The 16,289-nt window shown below is 38.3% G+C and overlaps 1 protein-coding gene across 1 annotated transcript; it reads right to left on the bottom strand.

Annotated features, from left to right (window-relative positions):
- Nucleotides 1-245: 245 nt before the first annotated feature.
- LOC145780070 (uncharacterized) lies at nt 246-15,712 on the bottom strand. The gene is made up of 5 exons (XM_082591781.1): nt 15,366-15,712; nt 5,702-5,991; nt 5,136-5,295; nt 4,651-4,774; nt 246-2,787 (listed from the first exon to the last, which is right to left on the bottom strand). Exons 1-5 carry the CDS (start codon nt 15,427-15,429, stop codon nt 1,239-1,241), a joined length of 2,187 nt encoding a protein of 728 aa, XP_082447907.1. The 5' UTR covers nt 15,430-15,712; the 3' UTR covers nt 246-1,238.
- Nucleotides 15,713-16,289: the final 577 nt, after the last annotated feature.

Below are 16,289 nucleotides of genomic sequence, written 5' to 3'. Positions count from 1 at the left end.
TCCGAAAACGTTGCTTCCAAAAATCTTTCATTATTATTAGACAGTCAGTGTTGAGAAACTGACATTTGCGAAATTATTTTAAAATTATCGCAATTAAACAGATAGGCTAGCCACCACTTCCTAGCTCATCCAGCTGACAAGAGTTTCCCTTCTTATATTGTTTCAACGACAATTTTTGCTAACTGGGCTATGGTTTGCGAACAATATATCTGCTGAAATCCTCACAGGACCTGTCCAAATATAACTTCCTTCGTAGTGAATTTTGTATTGTATTTTGTACAGATTTCCCCGGGCATATAGGTAGGTTCTAAATCGTACTCTCATGGATAAACATATGCTTGGGCAAAACATAAAACTACTGCAAAAAAAAATAGCCTAATATTAATGTAAAAAATGAGAAAATTAGTAAAATAAAAGTTTCGTTTCAAAGCTTAATAAAAAAAAGTGTTTTGGCTTGCGCAAATCTGTTACACGTAAAAATAAAAACATGCAATAGTTTATTACAACGATTTCACCTCAAGACGGTGTTATGAGACAAAAAAGCTGGTATTCTGAGTATAAGTGCTCACTGTTAAGTTTGGCGAATTTCACGCTGAAACAAAACGTTTCACTTTCATACGTCATAACAACAAAACTCTGGTAATAACAAAAACAAACGTCATTTTGTAAACAATGACAACAACGTAGTTCGTAGAGTATCATATTTTACGCAGATAAAACAAAAAATTTGAATTGCACGAGTCAATAGGTGTCCTTAGAAGATGTCAACAGACACGAAGTAGCACAACACTGGAAAAAAAATTAAGCTTTAATCAAAAGCTTTCGCGTCAAACAAGATGGGAAAATAATGGATGCTCCCAAAGCGAAGGAAAAGTGCGAAAGAAATACTCCGAGAAGCGGAGCGAATTTTAGCACCAGATTGAACCGTTGCATAGATGAGCTGCGACAATTTTGTGAAATATATGCAGTGGAAGTACAATTATTAGTGAACTCAAGTTTCTTTTATAAACTGAATCATGCTCAAACGAACCGTAGTGTCAATTTACCCCGCTGTTATTTGCACCGTGATATATCTCACTGTAGGTGCAATGGCGAGTGAAACACCAAAATAACTTGTTTCTTTGAGGACCAAAAGGGCAAGATTATTGATTGAAAGTAACCTAATTACCGCTGGCTAATAACATAAAACTTGCTACCAGAAGCAGGCAGGTAACTTATCGTGATACGACGAGAAGTATCTAAAAACAGCTTAATATCTCGAGATTATTGTGATGATTTAAAACGGTGGGAGACGAAGGTGGGCTACTTCCGGATGAACTGGACTTGTTTTCTTTTGATCGGTGTCGCCACTTTGGTTTGAGATCAGCGCTAGATATAAGTTTGAAAGGTTCTTTTGTGCCCACTTTCGAAGTTGAAACGGCCCCCATGTTATGTTTGTCTCTTCTTTCGTAAGATATATCTTGCGTTACCACGGTAACATTTGAAGATGAAGCCACTGGACCTTCTCTTATGCTGCTTTTGTCTCTGACTTGAAGACAGTTTTTCTCTGCAATTTCTAATGGGTCGTTATTCACAACTCCTGGGGAATACAAAGTCAAAGAGGATATTCCGTCCGTGCTTGGACTCTCACATTGTGTTTTTCCTGCAACTTTCCCCAACACCTCGTGGCGTATGGACACTGCGTCCTGGCTTCGATTTTGGTACGGGATTGGTCCTTGAAGATTGACCTGCTTTGTACTTCGGAAGGCTTGATAGCCATATGACGGCCGTAAGTTGAGGTTAAACGACTTTTTGAGAACTTTAGGACTTCTCGTTTTTCGCGATACAAATTTGTCATGCAGTGGTGACCTCAACGATGAGCAGCAAGCGTCGGCAGCGATTCGAGGTACAGCTACTAACAACGCACTAGCATTATCGGTGTGGTGACGTGATCGTTCTGGCGACGGTGGAAATGTGTCGTCGTCTACAGAAGTCATTTCAGTGTCATTAGGAAACGGTCGCTCACAAGAGTCAAGACCAGCAGAACTTGGGGACCTAAAAGAGCTTATGTTGCTTTCCAAACACACCGTGGATGGTGTGTTGGGTGCAGTTGAGGAGCGAAAACTTAAGGAGAGCTTATCTGCTGGAAGAGTTCTACATCCAATAAGTTCTTCTGATAAACCAGATCTATATCGTGGAAAACTATTTGATTTATGACCGAACATCGTCGGATTAAACCGATGATCGGCTTCGTCGTCTTCACGATCATCTTCCACGCCATCACTGCCTAACCTCCGGCAATATGGTTCTGGATGGGGTGCAGACACATGGAGATCTAAAACTACTCCTGCTCCTCCTTGGGTTGCAACATCAGGATGACTTCTTTTTTGGATATCGTTAGATTCACGAAGTGCGCCTGTTGATGAAGCGTCTCTTGAAAACGAAAGTCGCTCTAACGCTGGTCCTTTACGCCGCCGACAGAACGATGATGACGATGAAGTGGAGGCGGAATTGTCACACGCGCTTGGGGTGACAATGCAAGGCTTTATCAGAACCGCGGTTTCAAACTTGATTGGTTGCGATATTGGTTTTGTAATTTCAATCATTGGAGCCATGAAAATTTTCGTATTTTCTTTTCGGTGAACACAAACGCCAGGAATCGGAAAGTCCGATGTGTCTTCATTAGGAAGGCCGTTAGCGGGAGGTTTGTTGATAGAATTTCGTACGCGAAGGTTCTTTTCAAATTCTAATAGTTGGCCGACAAAATTGAAGTTTGGTGAGATGGTTGGCCGTTTGTCTTTCACGAACCTGCATTAACAGAAAGCTCATTAGTTTCAGTCGACACGACACAAACTCAAAAGACATCTGATGAAATTTATTTCTCAAATACCACGACGGATGCCACTCGCATTGCCAGCATGCACACAGACGGGAGCATTCAAATACAAATTTTTGACCTTTTGCGTAAATTTAATTGTCATGTAAGCAATTGTTCCCCACAAGTGCTATAGTGTGATGATAGCCTACTTCGTGAAAAATCTTCAGTACATTCTTTAGTCATGAATTGACTAACACTGCAAGACCGAATAAATTGTCTTTGGATGGTGTTTCATCGAAAATGTACGTTTATCGCGTAAAACGTTAATCGTTGATGATAGTTTCACAAAATTTATAATGTTCTTCAAGTGACTACAGGCTATGGCTAGGCTACCACAAGATGTTGAAAACGAAACCCAGGTTTGTTGTTGTTTCAGCTTCTGCTGTTGTTATTTAAAAAATGTTGTTGTTTTAACCAGCCCAAATCACTTGTTTTCTTCATGAAACCGTATTAAAACATCACTTGTTATATTTATTGTAATAAAACAAGGTACGTAAGATGGCGTTTAAGCAATTAAAAATTTACGTGTTTTACTGTTTTAGTGCTCAAATTTCTTTAATGCAGAATCGATTTCTGCGTCTACGTCAGAGCATTGATTGCTGGCTAATCTGTCCATGCCACATTGATTTGCTCATTAAATAATTATACGTTCTTTGTGGACCACTGTGTGCATTTAAACTTAAAGCTTACGTAATGGTAAAGTTTTTAAAATAAAATGACAGGCGTTCTTTGCATTCCAACCATTCCAAAGTGACTTTATCCTAAACGACAGCCTCGTCATCAAGTCAAACTATTTCAGTTTTTAAAACAAATTAATCTTTTTTCACATTGAGCAGACGTTAAATCAATGTAAAAAAGGTTAATTGGCTAACTGGGAAAATACGCTAATGCAAGGTCATTCAACGTATTTTTACAAACAATTGATGTAACGATTTTTACAGTGGGGAATTTTACGAGAGCAGAGAACGCCATCTTTTTTTTTTCAAACCAACACGTCACACAATAAAATGTGCCTTCAGGCGTTTTGTGAATTTTTTTCTGTCAAGAGATGGTTTGAAAAGGAGACAAATGCAATTTTATGAACGAACACTATTTCACAAGCATTATTTCCTAATTTATGGTTTTGTACTCATGCAATTTGTCCAGCCAGCATCTGATGCTAATAATGATGCAATGGCATCAACCTGGAGAAATTGTTTGGAGAAGCGTGGAATGCATTTGTATTTCCCTTTTATTGTCACAATATATCTTCTGAACAAGGTTCATCAATATTTAATTGATCTGGTCATTTATTTATGGTACGTCACTTCAATTCACCAGATAGAAAAAAGTGTCGTTTTTACATTGAATCAACGTCTGCAACTGGTAAAAATTTCATTTCCGTGTCATTATGGTTCACATTAGAACAGGGGTTCTTAACCTTACACGAATAATTTGCCCCAATGTCAGATTTATCAAACAAGACCACAAGTCTAGCAGGTTTGCCCCAAACCCAAGCAGATCACTAATAGGAAAAAAAGGTATTAAGTGCTCCTTTAGCAGCCTATGTTTCAAAACTTAATTATTTTTGCAGTTGTTGCAAATGATGTATTACAAACTCAATTACATCGTTGTTGGTTTTTAAAAAAAACCTCATAATCATTCTGATGACGTAGCCGTAAATTGAGCTAACGGTCGACGACTCAATACTGATTTACAACAACGTGTCTGGTAACCTAGAGGCTTGTTAATGAAGACAAAGCTAAGCCTTACCACAATCATGCCAGCAATTTAAACAAAACATATTTACTCACCTATATGCGTCATCGAAGCTTAAGTTAAGATAATACATGACGTAAGCTATTGCCACAGTGGCAGAGCGCGATACGCCAGCGAGGCAATGTACCAAAACACGTTCATTTCTTTTCCTTGCCGTTTCTGCGAGCAAATCGATACATATTGGAAATCATATTGCCAAGAGATGTCATCACAAGGATTAATTCTCATTTTCTGACATGAAAACTGCATTTGCCAAATGTACTCCAGTGACCTTCAGAATGAAGACTCGGGAGCATGACTCTGGAGACAATTTTCATGCATCATCACCATTTGTTCCAACCAGCAAACCAACCCATTTTTATATTTTTGCCTTTTTTCTACAGGCGTTGAATAAAAAAATAAGTGGTTTGCTGACTGAGAAACTTTTAGTGACAGAAACGGTGAAAATGCCTCAGTTACGTGTTCACACAATAGTACCTTTGTACAGTTGAAGAATGAATCCACTATTTAACGTTTTTACCTATAAAATTCACGGCTTCGTCAAGGTGTGGTGTGATTTCTTCTTGATAATTATCTCGTACGGCGATGCGATGAAAGTGGCGATCATCTAAGTGTTCGGGTCTGGCACAATTACAGCTAACGTTGAGAACATTGGTGATGTCATTTTCGCTCAGCATCTCCTATTTGAACAAGCACGACAAAGCAAAAGTAAAATAAACAGTTTTCAATTTTGCGTGCAAGGATGGATTATTATAGAAAGACAATTTGCTTTCTGCAATCCTACGACTTTAGGAATTGAACAAATATCGATGTTTGTAAGGTTAAGCGGTCATTTCTTTAACTGGATTGCATAACCAAGTAATAATTTTCTGTGCTTTGACACATTAGAAAAAATGTGCAGAGTTGGTGTAGTTAAATAGACGGACAGTAAAACTGCACTTTAAAAACCGGTTTAGCACAAAATACAGTCTATGTGAATGTCAACGTTATAGTAGAGAACAACGACGTGTGGAAACGATAAACACTTACGGACAATCTTAACATTTGTTGTAAAAACATGTATGACACTCAACCAGAAAAAATTACCTTGTTTGCAACATCCTTTTGCGAACCCAAAAATAGGTGAGGAAGTATGCAGGTCACACTAACGCTGGTCCGGTCAGACAGACACGGATGAGACAATGATGTCCTGGACACCTGTTGTTGAATTGACGGATTCAAAGGGAAATTCTTTGATTTGAGTAATGCCGCCATATTCTGATCCATCGGTGAATGAGCTTGGTCTTTTTGAGAGGCATCATCGTCAGTGTTACCAGGGGTAGAATTTTGCAGTTCGCACGGCATTGAAAAGCAGTGTTTTAAATCATGAAGCTCTTCTGCAAAACAAAACAGAATGCCATGAATGTACGTGAGTAAAAATATATTTTTAAAACTATGGTTAGGTAGCAGTTTTCGAAAATTCTACACAACAGACCTTAGTCTAGACTCTACTATATGGGTGTTTAATATAAGTTGCCGTATGCCTCACTCAGAATTTTGCAGCATTGCATCTCCACAAAGATTAGCGAAGTTACAGTGTGAGACTTAACAAGAAGTGAAAAGCCTTGCGGTTTTTGCTTGAAAACCGCAATGACGCACGCCAGTGAATTATTGAAAAGCAACAACATCAACCAAACTAACGCCAGACGCGTTCCATTGAGCTAAATGCGGTTTGGTCTGCTTGCAGTTGCACAGCGTGCTTATAGTACCGCGCAAACCATGCATCTTTACGTTGCTTCAAATACAACGTCTGCAGACGTCAATGCAAGAAATAACTGATTTGCTTGCTGGGTAATACGTTGCGAAAGACCAATTACAAAACTAAATGGCACTCATATTCAAGTATAAATAGCGACTAAACGGTATTAGCTCGACAATGTCGAGTGCAGCATGTCAGTTTATCTTGATGACTACTACACAATTTAGCAAGTTACGTATCCCAGATCGTTCAAATTTCAGCGATAGTACTTCACTACTCTAGGTAGTGATGGCAAGAGCATAATAGAGAGCCAGAAGACACATGCAAAGGCCCCTTCTTTCCATGCAAGCTGAGTGTAAAACCTTATCCCTCTCTTTGATAATACTGTACTTTTATGGCACTAGCATAAACAATGTGACCGGTACGACCATTTTTGCCCCTCTTGGAAATCGTCTCATCTTGTGTAGCGTTATATAGGGATGGGTTCAGAAGAGCAATAATGGGCACGGCCAAACGCATTGTCAAATATGCTGGATGGCTGGTAAGTAGTACTAATTGTGTTCACAAAAAATAGCTATTAATCAGTCATGGAATAGATTAGCGACTGGAACGTTGTAATCGGGTTAAGCTTTTCCCAGTAATCGCTTCGAATTGCATAATCTCTAGAAGCGAAAAGAGCGCGCCGTACATGCATTACCAGTTTGCAGTGGAAAAGTACAAAAACCAATGGACCAAAACGGCACGTGGGTGATTTTACTAATGACTGCTACCATGCACGATTTAGCCTTACATAAATTCAGAAGTAAGAGTCTGGTCGGCAATTGAAATAATGTGCTATTTTAATTGAGGTCAGCTAATTTTTATATTCAGAAAAAGACGAACAAAACCGAGGGGCATTGTCAATTTGGTATTCGACCAAAAAACAACGTCACGCAGTTCGATAAGCTGAGCGACATACATCAACCGAACAAATAATAATCTTATTTCAAGAAGTTAACTCGCTGTTAGCTCACTTCGTAGCCTACACTTCCATTTAGTTTTTGCAAAAATCTCCATGCAAGTCAAGTAGAATTTGATTTGTGATCACATTGACAAATTGGTTCATGGAAATTCCAATCATCCGATTCGCAAGATGTCAATTTTACAGCATTTCGATGTCCAATGAGGTATTACGATATACAAATAACAATTTCTGTTAACTAGAATCGTTCAGTTAGATTATATCGCTGCTGAAAACACATACCACCACACAATAACTTGAAGAAGTTTTTAAATTTCATTTCCTTAATACGTAATAAGTGCTGGATGGCAAAAAAGCGTTTAACGCCGTTTGTCTGTTTCACATCTAGCAGCGCCTACCAGAAAGAACGCGATGACGAAACTGTTAACTCATCAGTCATCAGTATTCATATCAAGAGCAAAAGACCACCCGATATAAAGGTTACTTTTAAGGGAGCCGTTTAAGATACCCCTTATGGGCGTCATAACCAATTACATAAATGGGAGTATCCAAGACTAAATATATCGCTTTCGTCGCAGCACCAGCTTGCGCAGCCATTCTAATCCGTTCATGCCGAACGTTTTGTAAATATAACCACGATTCAGACAGTATAAAAACAGAAGAATTCTAAAATAGACAAATTGGATAGGAAAACCATCTACACTTTATAGCATGCCTACACCGAAACTAAGTGGAATATTTATAGCATCTAACAATTGAAATTCATGTTATAGATAACATTTACAAACATAGTTTTTTTTTCAAAACAGATATAAGTCACTCTTACGCCAGGATAATAGTTGGCAATTGGCATCAACTGATGTGAATTGTTTTTGAAGACAAGAACGATATGAGCCTCTCCAACAAGCGAAACAATCGTATCAATTTCTCTTTTGAACCATCAAATTAGTATAAAACAACACCTGATTTACAAAAGCGTTTGTTAAGTGCTCTGGTAGGTTTCAACATTTTCTGGTAAGCAATGATTACAATTACTGTGACATAGATTTATAAAGCCCAAACTACCGGGTGTGTGATTGTTTAAGTAACCACCTCATCAAAAAGCTGCTGGCTTCAGTAAGTTTGTCTTTGAAAAGGGATGGTAAGAAATACAAGTGGTAAGTGGTAGTTTTACTAAATCAGGCCATTTTAAAGAGGCAAAGTCAATTGAGTTGTATAGTATTTCTGCTGCTCTGCATAGAAGGTTGGTCGGGAGGGAGGGGTCTAACGTCACTGTGTGAGAAGTTTTACCAGCAAAGCCAAAGATAACCACTATACAAAAGCCATAAATCGCACATTTGTTCTTTAGCAATACACGCCGAGTAGAACTCAAAACACACACAATGCATATAGCCGCCGCATTCATTATTATTATAAGAAGGTAACACTAGTACAGTATTTGAAGCTGCCAGAAAGGGCAGTACCGTACCAGGTGTTGATATCACCTACATTTGCCATCCAAAGTTTAAACGTCTGCTTAAATGGATTTCTGCTTCTGTCTCACAAATTAGGCTTTATTTTTTCAAATCGAATACAACAACGCGTCATGTTATGCGTAATTGTATGAAGGACAACTTGAAATGCTCAATTGCTTAAAATAGTAATGCAGAAATCGTATTCTCAACCACTTTGAGACACTTGAACGTATCTCGTTGCGATAAAACCTGAAGAGTGTGACGCGTTTTAAAACGCGAAATGAGTGTCGTTTTAAAATCTAAAGTAACGACTGTAACGTTACGTCATTGCACGAGTCTGAGTGTTAATAAGAAAAAATAAAAACGAAACACACTGATTTGAAATTTCAACAAGCAAAGGTTGTAAACCATGTGTACGTAGGCGAAATTGAATGGCAATTGTTGTGTTTATCGCAGTTGCATATGTTGTCCTGCTCACTTTTTGGAGAATGGCTGCATTCAAACTGCCAGTGCAGAGACGATCATTTTAGATGTTACGAAATAAAAGTACCGTGCTTTGTTGTTTATTTTGCCATAGTGTCAATTGATTTTATAAGGCACTGAATAGCGAAAAAGGTTATTGGCAAGTTATTCAATGATTAGCGAATTAGTGTTTAGCAACTGAACTCGAAAACCAAGACAACATCATCTGCTAAAACCTGGCCGCTCTTTATTCAGTCAGATCACACAAGTTTTCAGTTATTTTTTTCATGGGTAAATACAGCACGACCAACAATGAGCCCGCAATTAAATGACGACTTTTGTTTGAGGACTCTTTCATGGCAATTCATGGATATTTTTAGATGTTCGTTCATCACATCTGAATCACGCTTGTCATACCAGTAAAGAAACTGTACTATAGGATTACATACCAACGTGGCCAAGAATTATAAACATGTCGAAATAACGCGGAAGCATTCCAATACAAAGGAAATTACTGAATGAGTCACCGTGGTCTTTGTCACATTTTGCTTTGTTATAGGTTTGTTTCCGTCATGGAATGGTTAAGAAATTATGTAATGAAAATTTCTAAATGAAATACGTTTCAATGATAAAGAAATTTGATTTAAACAAAGATATCACAGAAAGAGGAGTACACATTGGAAAAGTAATACAACGCCACTGTCAAACCCCTTCACAAAATTGGAGGTGTTCCTCTAAGGGTTAGAGCAACTTTTTACCGTGAACTCAGAGTCTAACCAAAGCCCTTCTGCACCGCTAGGTCTGTAACTGCCTTTCCAATTGCCTATCAATACTATATGGACTTATGGAGTGTTTAAAAAAATAACAGCAGAATTGTACGATATGTGCATACCGTAATGTGACTAAATATGCAAACATAAGTCTACCTCCACATGCCATTATTTTACGTGAGTGTTAATTGGTTTAACCATGGCGACTTTTATACACAGGCCATGACAAAGTGCAGCTTAAAATTTGACTGAAGGCCGATCTGTTAGTAGCTAAAATCGCTAGTATAAGTTGATAGTTTGAGCATTTATTGATAAATATAGTCTTGTGTATATTTTGAGTTACTTCTGTGCTATTGTTGCCATTCAAATAACAGAGTAGATTTAGTCACTTGTGCTGAAAATCCAAAAAGCGTCTGGCAATACTGGTAAATGGGAAAATTTGTCATTTTTTAAACATAATATTAAAAGTTTTGCAGTGTTTTGAGACTCAGAAATCACCCTTTGACCATTTAGATTCTCAAAACTATCATTTGCAAGCCTTAAAGCAGCCGGCGGCCATGGCCGCTAAGTAGTGCTTGAATGACCGCCGGTGCTACCTCCTCGGTCGGCCAAGTTTGGCCGCCGGTTTCTTCTAGCCAATTATTTAATTTCGCATTAGAATGATCGTGGATTAAATGTCGAAAATATGTAGTATCAAAGAGTGACGCAGAATTAGGCCAGCGCATCATAGTCACTACTGTTGTATTGAATATATCCAGCTGCGATCACCAGCGCTGTAAGTCTTGTTTGCAATTCCCGATGTTTATTTTAACGAAGTGTTAATCCGAAGTGCTAATTTACATCAGCTGGCAATATTGTCGTTTTTATATCGATTCAATGTTGTCGGACATTGAATCGTTGTTAAAAAGGAGAACTAGGTTAGTTGACATCCGTGAGTAAAACCATTGGTAAAACACATGTCTTCATAGTTGAGAACGCTGTGGGTTAGTGACTTCACACCCTCAATGGTGACATCATAACGGAATAAATGGTCAGGTTTTATGAAAGGCGGTATGCAGTTGAAACAATTTACTGAGCTGCGAGCAGTTAAATCAATTTAGGGTCGTTAGATGGTCCCGCAGTACCGGATTACAATCCCGATAAAGCATTTAATGCGTGGTACAACGATTCTATTGCAGGACGTCGCCCAGACTTCAACAACGCTAAGTGATCATTTTAACATTGTTGCTAGTTTAATGCTATTTACTTGTGCTATCGTTATTGTATTTTGGCCTCCAAGCACGCAGATTTGGCCGCCGAGAAGGAGCTCTCGGTAGGCCACGATGGCTGCCGGAAAAAAACACGAGTTTTAAGGCCTGATTTGAAAGAAATATAAAGTAAATTTACCTTAGATTTCAAAATCAAAATTATATTCGCCTTCAGTTGGCACGTTGTCAAGACCTGTATAATTGTGTAGATCGCTATGGTTTGAACTTAAGGCTGCTGGTGGAACAAGAAATAAACAGAGCATAACATACTCAAAAAAGAAACATTTTTGAACAGTAATCTGCTTAGTGAGTGTTAACCGATGCTGACATTTCTACATAGGTTAACGTTTTCAAGCAACACAACAGATCACCTTTTTAGGTAGCAGAGAATACAACAGTAGGTGAGATGGTAATTGTGCTACTTCTTGCTTTGGTGAAAGCTGACCAAAAATAGTGACAAAAGAATGAAGGTTATGTAGGATAAGTTTAACACTTAAGGGTTTTTTCGAATTTGGTGGATATGCCCGATTGCATTTCTCTGTCTGGCATTTTGCCAATGCAGTAGCTACATTTTGATAACGAGTTCTTGATCTCGTGCGAAGTGACTTAGCCATCAGCCGCTATCTTTACTGTGATTCTTTACTTTTGCCCTGCCATCAAATCAGGTCCTTTTACCTTGACGCAAATGATGAAAAGGAGATGATTTACTGAATAGATAGTAGACTGACTCGTCGTCTATCGTAATCCACAGCTGAAGTACAACAAAGCGATTGTATATATGAAAAAGTACCGTGAAATCATTGACAGGAAGTGCTCAGCATTATAACCCTAAATAATCGATATTTAATGGATCTGTTGTAATGTGCAGTATTTCTGACAAAGCGAAAGTAAACTGCTGAATGTGAAAGTGTAATATCGTTCGTTAAGCGCTAAGTGAAAATAAATGCCAACCAAGTATCATACTGATGAACATTTTGTGATTACGAGAAATTACTACTGTTTTATTTTTCAGTGTATGCGTAAATAATTTAAATTGACCACAATAGCAGCTTTTCACACAATGTTAAACTTAACCCAATCATCTGTGCGTAGCCCAAGGCCAATTCACACGGTTTTTGTAGAAAGCTAAATATAAAACCTCCATTATGAACTGATCAACAACTTAAATATCGGTCAAAGCGAAAAATTAAATCCACTCAAACTGTGCTTTGTCTTTAGCTTGTTGAAATAAACTATTTTTTTTGCAAATGGAAACAGCATAAGGCTACACGTGACTAGAGGTAAAAATACTTGACTCTGATATCAACCTCTGGGTTTTTCGTAGCAGTTGCGATAACTAACAATTTCTAGATAAAAGCGAAACTCAATCTATAACAATTTCTAGATAGATGAATAAAGTGCATGCAATTGCTATCTTAAACAATAGTAGCAGCACGCTCGATAAGGCGGCTGCTAAGTAATTGTCGTCGTCTGTTATTTGAAAGTTGCGCAGCGGTAATGACGTAACCGATTACACAAGGGCAGCTGACGTTATACATAGAGTCTGACTGTGGTGACGTTAATGCGTACGACAAAAATAACATTTCGCAGAATATGAAATGCATCTATAACTTTCTCATGATAGAAGTTGTCATTAAGGAAGCTTTCATACCAAAGAAAATGACAGTGATACAAACTATTCGAACAAATAGTTACAATTTTATTGCTTCTCGAGCACGCATGAGCGCATTTACAGATAGAATGCAAATGCAGTTGCTTGTTTGCCAAGCCGTCTGTCAATTACACAACAATGCTGAGATGGTTTTTAATGGTACTGTTTCAATGTACTGCAGAAACTGTCACTGCTGGCATTTTGTTCCAGCAGATATGACACAAGCATGTTTGTTGCAAGAAGGAAACAGTGTGTGTAACGACATACTGTACAAACGGGCAGTTGCTTGCACACAGAGAATCGGCTGGTTGGTTGATTTTGAATCTTTACCCTCGGACTGACAAAGCCCTGGTAGGTTATTCCGGGTAGTTTCGCATACTTGCAGAGGTTCTTGACGCAAGGCCGGTTACCGAGATTGGCAGAGTGAAGTTTTCCGATTGTTGATCGTTGAAGTGTTGTTGCCGGGGAATTATTCCATTCACTAGGTGCCGCTGAATAAAGAGCAATCCTGAAAATGCGTTGCTCAAGCGCAAACCCTGAGACTTGAGAGTAACCACTGAGCTAACAGCTGCCAAACAAAAAACTCACATTGGACAATACACACAATGCCGGAAGCCATGGTAGCACTATTTTATATCTGTTGCTACTCCACATGCTAAAAGGATTTTCAGGTGCTGTACGTTTTTTAATTCTGCATTATATTTACGATGTGTACACAACTACACATTGTTACACCGACTTTTTCATACAGCTTAACCCAGCAGCGTAGCCAGGAATTTAGAAAGGGGGGGTTTTGGCGACCCAGCGGCGGGGGGTCTGGGGGGCCTCCCCCAGAAAATTTTGAAAAATTACGTTGAATTTGGTGCATTCTGAAAGCATTTTCAACAAAAATGTGGGTATGAATATTCCTGTAAAATAGTGCTTTGTCCGGTGGCATAGCAAATGGATAAGATCATGTTTTCTTCGGCATTTTTCAGAAATAAAGCTAAGTCTCTATGTTTTCTTGTTACTAATTCCTGGCTGAGATGTTTAAATGTTTGGTATTGGCAAAACTCGCTCTTTTAATGCAGTTTTGTTTAAAATTAGGCAATTTTTTTTTAGACTGAAAGCATCATTCTCACGCATAAAGAGACTGAAAGCATCATTCTCAATATCGTGACGTCACACGCATGCCAAAGGGGGGGTTGTAACCCCCAAAACCACCCCCTTGGCTACGCCACTGTTCTCAGTCTACTCTTGAATCGCTGCACACGCGCATTTCACTGCATAGCAGCTTGCTAACCATGGCACACTGCCCATGAAGCATCATGTCGGATAACGGTTTACTCAAGGGAGTGAAATCTTGTTATAATGTCACTTTATACCTAAAACACTCAGCTTAATATTAAACATAGGGCCGGAATAACTGAAATTAAAAATTAATTGGGGAACTGTCCTATCATTGTTTGCAAAACAGTTTACTATAACCGGAGGGGCACAATTTTCGGGAGCATAAAAAGTTAAAAACATGCAATATGCAAAGGCAATCATTAGCGGCCTCCACACTAGTAAGAGAAAAGCCTACAACACGATACAAACAAAAAGCTACAACATGCTAACTGGTACAACTTCCAAATGTACTTTGTTGAGGAAATACCATATAATGTGCTGGCATGTGACAAATGAAGCATAAAGCTATGCAGGACTCTCAACAACGCTTTTTCAAAAACTTCTCAACAAACCAAAGATTATAAAGCTTAAAACCAAAGAATATAAAGCAATAAGCTTTAATTTCTAAGCTTATTGTGATTTTTCAAAAATTGCATGGTCCTGATTGGGGTAGTAGGTCAATTACGAGCCAGATTTATCAATTTTTCATTGGGATGCGGGCTGTACGGCAAAAGATCCATCAAATTGAGGTTTATACAGTACACCATATTCCTCAATGTGCAACTATTATTAGCCAACACAAAAAATAATTTTAAGAATAACGTTTAAACGAACCATGTTATTTGCATGAGTAGACGATCAGTTGTTACAAACATCTAAATATGTATAAGCTTGGACAAGTGACACTGGTAATACAAATAACTGGATCTATCTGTAAGACGCATTAAAATGTCAATGTTGGGGGAAATTATGCATAACTTTTGCTTGTTTGTAAACTAATGCATTGAAGAAGCCACGAAGTTTTGTGGGGGGGTTGGTGTGCAAACGAAAACAATGGTCTTGCGCAAAACTACAAAACACTGTTTCGTTGTGACGTTTTACGTTCTCGATCAAGCACCACACGACATGAAGCAAGGCATAACACAAAAAATATGGCACAAGAGGCAAACTGTGTGCCAAAACAACTAATTGTTAATGTGTGTGCAACTGTGCATGTGTGTTGCATTAACAACTCGATAAAAATGATATCAGAAAAGATTCAAATTATACACCATGAATTAAGCTACAGTAATTTACTTCTGAAAAGACATAGACGAACCTGGTCGTTTTGTGAATTTTCGTTCAATAGAAGATGGCAAAGACAAGTTTCGAGAAACAGGCATCCTTGTGCTTCTTGGCTTGTAACTAACTTGACACAATAGCTGATTAGCAAGGATTTGAAATTCTTGTTTCCTTCTGTTTCATAATAGGCTACAAGCCGTAACTTTCATAAATGTTGGGTACCAGTGCTGCCAATAAACCAGTACCGTAGCTGATTTAAGGTTATGGGGCTGCAATGCGAAACAGTCGGCCGTCGTCAACATAAAGTCAAAGAAATAGCACTAAGTAGGCTTAGCTGTACCGGTAACCTATTCACAAAGCATATTCCAAGGCACCTGGACTTCACAGTTTTGATCTGTAACACAACATAAAAAAGGGTCAGTCTTATGATGTATTTATTGCTTTTGCAGAAAAGCTGAAAACATTAAATTAGTGTTAATCAGACTTCAATGAGGATGGTAGCCATGGTTAAAATTCGCAATTCTAACCAACTTTAATTATTATTTTTACATATTTAAAGCTTTTAAATACGGTAGGTTACGACCAGATGTGGAATCAAATCTAAACTTTTCAACAACAGTGGTGCAGACACTAACTGGTCAGCAGTTAAACAAATTTAAAGTGAAACAAAACTAGGCTACTCAAATTACATATTATTGTGAAAAATTTACACAAACTAAACTTTGCCCTGTGACTATCTATTCTGCTTCTCAAGCCTCAGGCTGTTGAGGTTAGACTAAGCACTTCATAAATAAAAAAAATACGTTAACTTCGCCAACACCACACAAATATGTGATTATTCTGCATGGGAGATAAGCTTGTCGCTTACACAAGCTTTTCTTGACATTGAAAAACTTTATACTCCATCTGCATTCTACCAAACTGTCAGATAAAAATGCCACTGCGAACTCTATGCCTACTA

The sequence above is a fragment of the Aplidium turbinatum genome, chromosome 11, assembly GCF_918807975.1.
Source record: "Aplidium turbinatum chromosome 11, kaAplTurb1.1, whole genome shotgun sequence".
Lineage (NCBI taxonomy): Eukaryota > Metazoa > Chordata > Ascidiacea > Aplousobranchia > Polyclinidae > Aplidium > Aplidium turbinatum.
The sequence above is the reverse complement of the archived record's forward strand: the minus strand, read 5'-3'. Positions and strand labels throughout refer to the sequence as shown.

Coding starts and splice junctions, on each gene's coding strand:
- LOC145780070 (XM_082591781.1), bottom strand. CDS start 15,429: ATGCCTGTTTCTCGAAACTTGTCTTTGCCATCTTCTATTGAACGAAAA. Junction 5,296..5,701: donor AAAAGGATGTTGCAAACAAG/GTAATTTTTTCT, acceptor TTGTTCAAATAG/GAGATGCTGAGCGAAAATGA. Junction 2,788..4,650: donor AGCTTCGATGACGCATATAG/GTGAGTAAATAT, acceptor CTGTTAATGCAG/GTTCGTGAAAGACAAACGGC.